Source organism: Telmatherina bonti (genome assembly GCF_933228915.1).
Source record: "Telmatherina bonti genome assembly, chromosome: 17".
Lineage (NCBI taxonomy): Eukaryota > Metazoa > Chordata > Actinopteri > Atheriniformes > Telmatherinidae > Telmatherina > Telmatherina bonti.
Window position 1 is genome coordinate 21,965,501 of NC_136615.1, and position 12,171 is coordinate 21,977,671.

The 12,171-nt window shown below is 41.2% G+C and overlaps 1 protein-coding gene across 1 annotated transcript; it reads right to left on the bottom strand.

The window, feature by feature from the left end:
• Window positions 1-6,470: 6,470 nt before the first annotated feature.
• Window positions 6,471-10,806, bottom strand: nrarpa (NOTCH regulated ankyrin repeat protein a). Its single transcript, XM_079256895.1, has 2 exons — window positions 10,666-10,806; window positions 6,471-10,472 (listed from the first exon to the last, which is right to left on the bottom strand). The coding sequence occupies exon 2, from the start codon at window positions 9,955-9,957 to the stop codon at window positions 9,619-9,621; it is 339 nt and encodes a 112-aa protein (XP_079113021.1). The 5' UTR covers window positions 9,958-10,472; window positions 10,666-10,806; the 3' UTR covers window positions 6,471-9,618.
• Window positions 10,807-12,171: the final 1,365 nt, after the last annotated feature.

Genomic DNA, 12,171 nt, shown 5'->3' on the forward strand with positions numbered 1-12,171 from the left:
TGCACATCAGACAAAAACTTTGCTGCAGATTTTTTCCAGATAGAACTGGAAAACTACTAATATGTCAAACCGGATATACTTTTCACTTTTACCTTCTTTTCTATGTTTAGGCTTGTAAAATGAAAAATATTTCATTTTTGCTCAAATGTCTATTTTTCTGTTTTGTTTTTTCTTCAGTCAAGTAATGTTTCTTGTCTTCAACAAAGTGTGTAATTGTGCTCAGACATACCCAACCCTTCAGACATCACTGTACATAGATTTAGTAATAAAAGATGCAGCCATCGGCTGATGTGCTGGAGCTGCGTGCAGGAGCGTGTGTGTACGTGAGATGGACAAGGGAATGCTAGAATGGGGGTGGTGGATTCAAGCTCCATATGCGCAACTATCCTTTGTCCCCCCCCTCCCTCCATCCCTCCTCCTGCAAACAGGCAGATGTCAAATGGGACGTGCCTCTCTGATGGGGCAGAGGGTCACACTGCACAGGGGCAAATAACAGAACAGGAGGGGCAGACAGAAAGAGGAGAAATGCCTTCCTGCCAACACACAATCCCACCCCTCAATCCCTCTCCCCAAAATACACCAAAACAGACGTACACACATGCTGCCAGAGAAAAAGTTGCTGACACAAACATGCCAACACACACTGCCAAAGGCACACTGCATAGCATTACAGTCACTAAGACAAACATACTCACAAATCAATTTCCCAGTTTAGTGTCATGCTAAATAGAAATCTTTAACTCTTAAATTAAAAAAGAAAAAAAATGATATGTTATTGAAAAACATCCAATGTAAATTTTACCCCGATCCCTCTTTAAATGATTACTAAGATACCCCTCAAAATATTATTAGGATCAGTGCTGCATAATTGTATTCTTACTACACACTGTGTAATTTTGCATGTGCAGAATGCACCACACACAATGTTAAAAGCTTGATGAGTTTTTTTTTTATAAGGATAAATGGTATTTGTCTGTCAAATTCTAATATTTTGTAACATACTTGGAAGCATCCTCTGTACGATGCATTTGAATTATCAGTCAAGCTGTTTGACTTGAGTATTGATCTGCAACCAGTTTTATTAAGTCAGCAAATTGTTGTGGCATCAGATGGATGACAGTTGGAACTGCAGCTATTAAATCAACACCTTCCTAAAACTGTTGACCGAGCATGAAGTTTATTGCAGGGCTGTTGTTTTAAACTGCACTTCTTTTACTTAATTACCCCTAATGAATTGGAAACTGATTGTACTTGCTCATAAATGACTATGTGAACAGTGTGTGTGGTTTTGTGTTCAAATCTGAATGACTGTCTCTAATGTGTCTATAAGTCTTTGAAAGTGGTGCAGCTAGATTCAGGGACAGGTGTCAGTTGTGAGCATGTGTGTGTGTGGAGGTATGGACTGCAGGCCTGAACAAAGCAAGGGAATGAACACACACACACACACACACACACACACACACACACACACACACACACGCACACACACAGTGGCGGTTTTCTGTGTGTTGAGCCCTGAATGGTTACGCCTGCAGGGCAGGAGTAAGGTTACTTTACATACTGCACTTACAGCTCCCTTTACCACTGGGGTATAAAATGGATTTGAATGAGAAAGAGGGAAACAGAGGGGGTGGGAGGAGGAGGGAAGGGGGTGAGAAAGGCAAGGGGGGAGGAATGAGGGGAGTCCCTTTGTGTAACAGGAGGTCTGCTGCTGCTCTGGCATGGCTATGGAGATGGAGGAGCAGGGTCACTCTCCCTGCTCTCCCTCCCTCTGTACTTTGACTATAGGCTGGCTGCTCTGTCTCTCCTCCTCATTCCTTCCTCCCTATTAGCATAGCAGCTGCCTGATACAGGGCGTGGGGTGGAGAATGGCCAGGGTGCTATGTGCATATGTGTGTGAGGGTGTTTTGCAGAGGGAGGGATGTTGGGTGGGGGGTGAATAAGAGGGGTGTGTGGTGGGGGTCCAGTCAATGGCGGTCCGTCTGGCTGGTGAATAGCGGCTAAAGCAGGCCCCCACAAGCTAGACAAAAGGGCCAGGAGGGAGGGGATGGGGTTGGGGTGTGTGAGGGAGATGGAGGGAGGGGTAGAAGAATAAGGCAGTGAATGGAGCGCCTTGTCACTAGAGCTATGGAAAGAAGCACAGAATGAACTGGAAGAATGAAAGAAGAGTTCAAAAGGGAGCGGAGGGCAAGGAAAAGACCAGCCCGACCACCTGTCTCCCTGCCTCTATTTTTTTTTTTTTTTAAACTCCCCAACTCCCCTCCTTACTCACAGGCAGACTTGAGGGAGGGGAACAACTCACTGGCCATGTTTAGCGACAGACATGTTTTTGTTTTCTGAGAGAAAGTGCACTATCAGCTGGATTTAAAGCTCACTGTCATCCACCAGCATTCCACTCGGCTGATTTCCTCATATGTAGATTGGTGGTAAAATGTCTTTTTATAATGATTTTGAAAGTGATCAAAAATCATTACCAGCACTGTGGAAGTCTGTCTGTAAAAAAGGTTCACACAGGATTAATACACATACAATGTGCTAAAACAGTCATTTGATGGTGTTTTTGTGCTGACAGCTTAGCAATTAAACAGGATTTGTGCCACTAATAGCAGGCTACTTGTTTCACTGTCATGGCTGAGTAAAGATGCAAGAAGAAAGCAAGAAGAAAAGAACTTTTAACTTTTGCTGTGACAGTAAACCTACAGAGTTAGCATTTAGTGGCTGAAATGATCAACTATGAGAGCAACATATGCACAATTACAATTAAATTAGAAATGCAGTTATTTATTAAAGGTGCCAGTAGAGCAGGGGTGTCCAGCTCTGGTCCTTGAGGACCACAATTCTGTAGCTTTTCCATGTATTCCTGTACCAACACACCTGACTCAAACTAATCAGTCATTGTGCAGAACTTAATTGGCTGTTGGATCTATTTGACAGAGGCCAAGTGTGTCGCAACAGGGATACACTGAAAGCCTGCAGGACAGCGACCCCATAAGAACGATTTCGGACACCCATGCAGTATCGTTCACTCAAAATTTCTCCATACCAGTTTGGTAATGTTCTGGTGCGAGATTATATTACCTAAAAGACTTCAACTTTAGAAGAATAGGTGATGTGAGGAAAATATCTTTAAAAACTGAACCTGACCTGGTAAAAATTGTAATTTCCACTCAGAGCAGGCAAACAGTAAACATTTGTCACTGAGCTCATCTTCCCAATGATGATATAATATGTTATCCTAGAGATTAAAGTTATTCCATTGGAAGAATTTTCTTTTTTTTCCCTCAGTAGATCACAGATTTTTGTTTTTGGTTACCTGCTGGGCTACAGTTACCAACACTGCCTAGTTCAATGACTTTAAACCACTTTTTAAAAAAGTTTTTTGATTCACGTTGGTTTTTTTGCAGCTTTTTATGATGTTCCAGTACTCTAAACCTTCACTTTTTTTAACATGGTGTAACCTAAATCAATAAATTCTATTTAAGGCAAAAGTATCTTATATAAATGTGGATAAAATTGCTCATTGTGAGGTAAAAAAGAAATCCTCACAGCTTTTCTAGAACATTTGAACAGTGAAATATAAAAGTGCAGTCTTCACACCATTGTGTTTATCGCAATATGACAATGTGACCTCAAATAGTTTATAATATGATTCTTATTAGTTTGTAAATATTTGGTTATGCTTTGGGTTAATTGCATAATTAAAAGTTAGTGAGTGCTTATTTTTCTGAATAGCTGTGTCCACAAACTACCTCCTTAAGCTGCTATTCTGAAGTGTCACAGCAGATTAATTATTGTAAACAAGCTTGCAGTCCTGCACTCCCACACACTCTTATCGCTGTGCCTGATTAGACATATACTTGGGTCGAAGTTGTGTAGGTGGCGGTAATGAGATGAACAAACATCCTTTACAATAATGTCAACACTATTAGTTGTCACACCCTACGATGTACAAGAAAACTAATAGAGAGTGACAAAAGGAATTCAAGAGAGGCTGTGGAATTAAGCAATATAAGTGATGTCACCTATGGGGACAGGTTAACCCTTTTACTCCTGATTTGGTAGCCACTGCATTTTCCTTGTTTGGAAAAAAAAAGTGCAGAGTAGAATAAGGTGATCTGTTTCAAAGAGTTACTATAAATAATTTAATGTAAAAAAAAAAGAAGTCCTGGCCTTTTCTGAGGTCATATAAATAGTGTTATAGGTGCCATGTACATGTGTGACATGTGTCCTCTGCTCATGGGTCATCTGATTCATGACACAGGAGCATTCTTCCTTATGAGGTTGTCATCTCCTCAAATGTTTCAGCAGCAACTCTAAAAGCTCCTCTTGAATGTTCCTATCGCACGTCATTCAAGTGAGCGGTTTGCTGCACATTTCTGCTCAACCAGATGCGAATCAGGTCCGAGGCAATGCATTCAGGAGGAAGTCATAAACAAGATTTCACTGTCGTTATAAAAGGGGGAATTCATTGTTAAAAAAAAAACTGTTAAACTGCATTTTACATGAATCACAAGATGTTCAGTTAATCTTGCATGTTTCAGATCAAGTGTAACCCCTCAGATGAGGGGTGCAAGCATGGATATGAATATTTTATGAGCCTGTGAACAATGGCCTTTTGAATAGAGATGGAAGATAATCACACAGATGCACTTGATTGCAGCTGCTGTAACACCATCCCACCCAAAACATTTTTACCACGTCTTCACTGTTTCTGCAATACAGGAGACTGCAAGCACTGTCAGGGCAGTAATTAGTCATATTAGCCTCGGTGGCTCGTTCGTTTTAGTTAGCGTAAGTTTGCTGCTGTTGCCTAATTTTTTGTGAACTTGGTCATATTCTCTAAATCATCTTTTATTTCACTAAATTCCTCCCTAGAAATGCCTTGTGTTGTCTGGTTTCACCAAAACAAGACTGCTCCATGAAAACCAGACCAAGATGCGCAAGGAAAGCCAAGGCACATGAAGAACCTATTAGGGGGCCTAGCAGCGAGCAGCAACCCTGGGAGGCCAGCCAACTCAGTGTGTGAACAATGGGAACCCAACTCAACAAAAACATCCTGCAGAAGTGAGAGACTGTGAGGGAGGGAGGGAGAGGCAGGCCAGATAACCCGTTCTGCCTTCCACTGTATCAAAACACAGAAGGGCTGGTGTTTGAAGAAGCTAACTTTCCTGCTGTTTGGATCTGACAAAGGGATGCATCAGATCAGTGCCGTTCTTGTGCTGTGAAATTTTGAGCAGAGGTCATGTGCGGTTCAGCTGCCGCTCAGGCAGTGAGCTTAACAGCTGCATCAACCAACACCACACACATTTATATGTCGGTGAAAAACAGAAGTAATACACCGCTTCTTTTTTGCACTTGAGCTCGCATTGAAAAGAAAAACTCCCAAACCACAACTGTCATTTCCATCACGTTTGCAATCCTGTTACAGTCACAGTTAAAGCTTGTCAACACCCAGCAAATGTTGCAACAAGAACAGTTCTGACAAGAGAAGCAGACATTTATGCAATATCATGTGCAGCTTGGCTGGGAATGAAAGGTTTCCTCTCAAAAGATGAGCTCTAAGACACGCTTAGACACAAACATCAAACTTTTTCTTTTAGTTTAAAAAAAAAAGGATTTTCAGAAATTTGCATTAAACTAACTTTAGCTTTAACCCAAATACACACTAATATCTATCCTTCCATGCCAAACAGCTGTTGTATTTACTCCCCTTTTCTCACACTAAATTAAGTTAAAGTGGTTAACAGTTTAACCAGCCATTTTCAGAGCTGTAACATGCATCACTGTGGTTACCATAAAGCCTTATGAATGACATATGTTGCAAGTAAAATCACACCAACAGACAAGAGATGAGAAGAGGATTTCTCTTTCCAGATTAATCACATGATTTTGAAAAGCAAGTGAGTTTTGCATGGCAGAGAAATCATTTCACTTTATGTTCAGTCAAATTAAACAAAAATAAATTACAAAGGGATGAGAGAAAGGAAAACAAGTTGTTAACAGAAAACTGGACTGCAGTGCAAAGTTTGGGTCTTCCTGATTAGAAAAGCACAAGATGAGTGTTTTGGAAAGTTTCTGACTGTGTGTATGTGTAGGAGTGGGGGGAACATAAAACCAGTTCTCTCACAACACACACAGCGGAGGGGATCCTACTTTAAACTGAGCCTACCCACAATGCACTGGGTCCCTTTATCCCAGCAGTGAAAGGATGAGGCCAGATGAATGACAAAAGGAGAGAATAGAGATCTGGGCTGGGCCTGGCTTGGAAGACAGGGAGGCAAGAGGGGAGGAGGGGTGTTTCCCAAACCAACCTTTTCTATTAAAAATGCTGCAGGAGGGAGGATGGGGCGCTGAGCCCCAAGGAAACAGGAGGAAGAAACATAAGCATAAATAAACAGACGTTTGAGTTTAATGATTTCTTTACTGGCTTGTACACAAACGTACAAAAATAATACAGCACTCATCTCCACGTGACATGACGTCATCATCACAGTGTTACAAATGTTCAAAAATAAAGAATACAAACAAAAACATAAAACAAAGATCAGACAAGATGGAACATCTGCATCACAAATTCATGTTTCCTCTCACTTGAAATGAAGCAAGACCAGAAACACAAGTTGGCCCAAAGAAGTCAGCACTTTTACTCGTCTCTGTTCTTTTTTTCTGCCATTTTTTTTCCTCCTTTTATTAAGTTTTATAGAAAAAAAAATTCAGCTCACTCATGTACATCAATCTGGCAGCTGGCTCCTTACGTCATAAATGTTATGACCTGGTAAGCCAAATAACTGCACAACCGTGCAATTTTTTTTTTTTAATCATGTTACAATGATCTTACCATCAAATGTATTATTCCCCTTTAACAAACAAAACAGGAAGACAGCACTTCAGAAAAAAAAGTGCCCCAATCTATCATTATCATCATCAGCATTGATATATATATCCATATGTATATATACATACACCCAATCACAGAGATACACGTATCTTTGTTGAAAAACAGTTTGTTTTTTTTCCACAAAGTAATACACACATTAGGACATTATCACCTGGAGCATATATTTATACAATAGTATTTTGTTGTGTTTGTTTTTTTCTGTTCAGAAAAAAATTAAATGTTGACGCATAAAAGCCAACTTCTCAACAACAGTCATCAGTGCAATATTCAAAAAAAAGAAAAAAAAAAAAGAAAAGAAAAATCAAGTTTAATACAAGCGATGCATATTTCATGTGTTGCCTGTTACCAAACTAAACCAGGTGTAGTGGAACTATGATTTTGGGATAATTATGGTTGTTCCAGGTTGGGAAGTTCTCATTCTGTTTGACACAGGCCTCATGAGAAGTGCACAATGACACAGACACAAACACACATCAGTCCTTTAACAACAACAACAACAAAAACTTTCTCAATAGCTTCTCATGAGTTGAACCAGTGTTGTTGCTATGAAGCTTCTACAACTGTTGGCCAATTTAGCAGTCAGCTTTAAAGAAAAAAAAAAAAAAAAAAAAAAGAACAAACAAGCAGCATTGTTACAAATGTTAGGGTGCCATGACTTTCAAAAATGCAACAGGCAAATTTATGAAACCTAATTTTCCTTTTTTGTGTGTGTGTGACATCCTGATACAGTCTTTTGTTGTTGTTTTTTTTCTTTTCTCTTAAGTCTTCATCGTCCATGAGGGTCCTGCTCAGTAGTAGTAACTATTCCAAAGCCTTGGCTCCTGAAATTACCCCATATGAACACTAGGGGCGCACAAGGCTCCGTAATTTTGTGCAATATTACTCCCTGCATTTATAAGTCATGCGAGACATTTAAAAAAAAAAAGAAAAAAAAAGAAAACAGGCTGATGAGGACACAGAGGGGAAAAATTAAGGATTAGAAACATGCACGAGGGGGAGAAAACAGACTCCTTTGCAGGAAGGCAGATTATGCTTTGCTTGTCAGCACTGGTTTGGTTGTAGTGTAAAAGATAAACTGTCCTTACTGAGGGTACAGGAATGGTTTAATTGCATCTTCTGCACTGGAAGTCCATCTGTCTGTCAGACTATGTAGGAAAGACATACATGGCATGCCGAGGGTTCACAGCCACAAACTGTGAATCTCTGTCTTCAGACTCCCAAAAACAACGCTGCAGAGTAGAGAGAAAGCGGAGCAACTTGAGAATACTTAAAAGTCGAGGTAGCTGGGAAAAAGGCAACCAAAAGAAATTCATTGAAACTGGAAGGGTAGGGAGGGGAGGAGGAGAAAGTCCTCTTGAGGGTCTACAGACTACAGCGGTAGGGGTATCTAGGTTTGTGGTGGATGGATAGTTAGAGGGGGTGAGGGGGTCTACCTCCACATGGGGCAGTTTACACTTAAGAGTCTGAAGCAGCTTGAGTCATCCATGATATTTTTAACTCTACAGATTTTCTTCTTTTTTTTTTTTTTTAGAAGAACCACAACATTTTTTTTTTTTTTTAAATGCATCTTTCAATGTACCTTCATAAATTAAAAGAAAAAAAACCCAGCCTGCTTTCACAGTGATGACTAGGATGTTAATAGAATACTGAAAGGAGATTATAAAGTGAATTCCAATTTTATTTGATACAAAGCGAAAGCAGCGGCTTTAATAACACAATGACCACTGTCAAAAGTGGTCGCACTGGCCTGAAAAGTTGGACGCCAGCATGGCAATTTCTGCTTGCAGAGCGCATTCAGATACTGTCTCTTTATTTCCTTTAAAAACAAAGTAAAGCTATTTGTGTACAGTACTTCACACCAATGAATCAGTTGTTACATAATGATTACACAACTAAAAAAAATGTGTTGGATAGCCATAATGTCGCCCTTTGAGTTAAGCAAATGACATTTAAGAAAATAGACCTCTGATAGCCAACAGAGGGCAACCCTTCTTCTCATATTCATGCGTTTTCCCTTTCAGATATTCCAGCATGCAGCCATGTAGCATCAAGTGCCGTATTTCACATAAAATAACTTATTTTTTTTTTTTTTTGTTTGTTTTTTTTTTTCTTATAAAGGGTTTAACAGAACAGCTGAGGAGCAACAGTTCAGATCTGCGCTCCCACAAAGAAACTATTGAACTGTGCTGAGAATGGGAGGTCAGGGAAAGAAAAACTGGGCCATCTGTACTCTGGAGTCTAAACACACACATGGTGTGATAATACACAGGCTTTCGTTTAGAGTGGGATCTCATGTGAACATTCAAGAAGAAAGCTGTAGTACCAACAAACTCACCGAAATGGGATACTTAAAACAAAAAAAAAAAAAAAAAAAAAACCCGACTCATCCTTTTCTGTGTGTGTGAAAGATCCCTGCTGAAACGCCGTGTGTGAACCATGAGGTGCTTCACTCAGGAGTCCAGAGAGGGTCCCGTTTGGTTTACAGTGAAACAAGATTACTGTGCAGGCCTGTTTTATTTCCTTTTTAATATAATTTGGCACAACTATGTAAATAATGACAGTCTTTTGCCTTTAAAAGAGTTGCAGTTTTAAATGGGATTTGTTATTGATGTTTGATCTTTTTTTTTTAAGGTTTTTTTTTTTAATTCTTTTCTCTCTTTTTTTCTTTTTCTTTTTTTTTTTTTTTTTTTTTTTTTTTTTTACCTGACAGCAGAGACAGATCACCGGGCCCCAGAAGAATACTTGGCCTTGGTGATGAGGTATAGCACAATGTCTTGGTGGCCCCCGAAGGCGGCGATGTGTAAAGCGCTCCACCCTTCCCTGTTGGCCAACCGAATATCTGCACCAAACTTCACCAGTAGTTTTACCAGCTCCAGATTCCCGTCAATAACGGACTGGTGGAGGGCCGTCTGTCCTTCTGGCCCGAAGGAGTTAACGTTGAATTCGCAGTTTGTCATATTCTGTAGCAACGAGTGCAGCTCCTTGGTGTTGCCCTTCTTGACTGCCTCTTGGAAAACTCTCTGCGGCGCAGAGCAAGTCGACACGTCCGCCTGGCTCATGGTTGCAGCTCGCTATGGTGGGGAACGCGTAATCCTGCCTGGGCTCTAAAACTGATAATAGAATAGACTTCCTGTTGAGCGTCTCTGGTCAGGTAACGATGCCACAGTTACACTGGATTATGACCAGTTGTTAAGGCACTTTATTGTTCTAAAACAGGGGGCGGGGGGAAATGAGGATCACTGTATATATCCCAAAAAGGACAAGAGAGAAAATGACACACTTGGTGTGCAAAAATGTTAATATTTGAGGAATCCTATATCCCCTAAAACATTAAAAAAAAAAAAAAAAAAAGTACTCTCAAGAGATCCAGGGGTCCCCTTTCTGTAGCAGCAGCAGGTAACCTGCGCAAGGGGATGGAGAGGGGACACCTCAGACTTCACTGTGGGAGACTGGAATTATGACAACTATCTCCACAGGGCAGCCTCCTTGTTGTTGGATCCCCGACGTTTTTTTTTTCCTTCAGCGGACCAACCTGCAACCTGGCTGTGTGTCACTGCTTATGTGGCCAGGGTGTCTGGGAAAGACAAAAATGACAAGAAAAGTCCACATGAATCCAGATTCGTCACCGACAGAACGCCCCACATTCCGCCACATCCAAGAATGGGAGAGGAGACCGCCGTGCGCACATGTTTACGCGCATACAGCCTGCGTGAATTTTGCCATTAAACATGAGTGGAACCGTGATCCGCTTCAGCTTTCCGACTTACCTGTTACAGATGGACGGGTCCGTGGCGACGCAGACGATAGAAAGCCACTGTTTTGCCCTCCTTGCGGTCCGTATGAGTCTCTGCCCTGCGCTGCGCTCCGGGGGAATATTTTACGCGTCCTTTATTTGCATGACAATGCCTTTCCAAAGAATCAACTGTGGTGGCATGGGCTGAGAACCGGGGAGGTTATAGGCTGCCGGCTTGGTTGGAGGGAGGGATCAGAGCCCTGTGAATCTGTGGGGAGGAGGCGTGGTATTCTGAGAGGGTAGGCAAAAATGTTGCTGCAGAAATATTAAACAAGCCGCCCACAGCAATATCATGGTGATCTCTATATCCGATATCCTGTGCGTCCACCTCGGGAAACGGGTTGAAAGGCAGAGGCACCGTGTTGTCAGAGCTGGGGAACATAAACTTAAAATTAAAAACGTGTCAAACAGATAGTTCATTGTAATTTGTGTTTAAACTGCAGAGTTTTATTTGTTTCGTCTTAATGTCATTTAACCACAATTATGTGCCATTGTGTGTTTTTTAGAGCATATGTTGTAGAATATTAAAGATTACATGAAAAACGAAGAATTTCACTTTTGAAAATGAATGATAACCACCTCAAAATACCCAAAAGACTTTATGTTGGGACTCAATGACGCCCAATTACATTTGGATAGCTGAAAATGTGCTGAAAGTGAGGGTGCGGTTTAAAGCTGTGCGCTTCCAGGTAGTGGAGCCCAAGTTTCTCTGTGTGCCAAAAATCAAGGACAGTCAAAAGCTCGGTTAATATGTGCACAAATATAATATAAAAAGTTATAAGGTTGTGGGATGTTTCCAGCTTCCTGGTGCATTTACATTTAAACACATGTGGCCTTCAAATGAGACTATTTTAAACCAGAAACTCATTCATATCTGAAATTATCTTTTTACTATTTAAATGTCTACAAACCTTAAAGAGCCAGAGTATTCTCAGGGCAGAAATGATCTCTGAACCAAACCATAATGAGAGTTAAATAAGCCCCAAGCGGTGCCGAGTTGCCCGGCCATACTTCACTGTGTAAAAACACCTCAGGAGGAGATTATAGGTGGCTGTTTAAATCATAAACGGCGGATATAGTCCAGTTGTTTTTAAAACGACTAGACTGTGGGACTTCAAATAACAAAAGCCTTGCGCTACTTCCTTTTTGCAAGTGAAAAGAGGTGACGCTCTGCGCAGATTGACACGCCGCTCAGCTGCCCCGCCACCGTGGGAACTGGGCGCCCGTGTATATCTGCGCGCGCGCGTGTATTTGTGTGCGTGTGTGTGTGAAAGAGAGAGAGAGGCACGGTGAGAAAGGTGGGGACAGACAGAAACACGGTTAAACGGAGAGATCAAGCGTTAAAGCGAGTGAAAGATGCGTGTGGAAAAGTAAACAGAAATGTGGAAACCACAGACGCATCTGAGTCTCCACTGGAGCGTTTGCTCCGTTTGGCAGCCCGAAGTTTTTTCTCATCTGTGTCACACTTTCTGAACCGCTC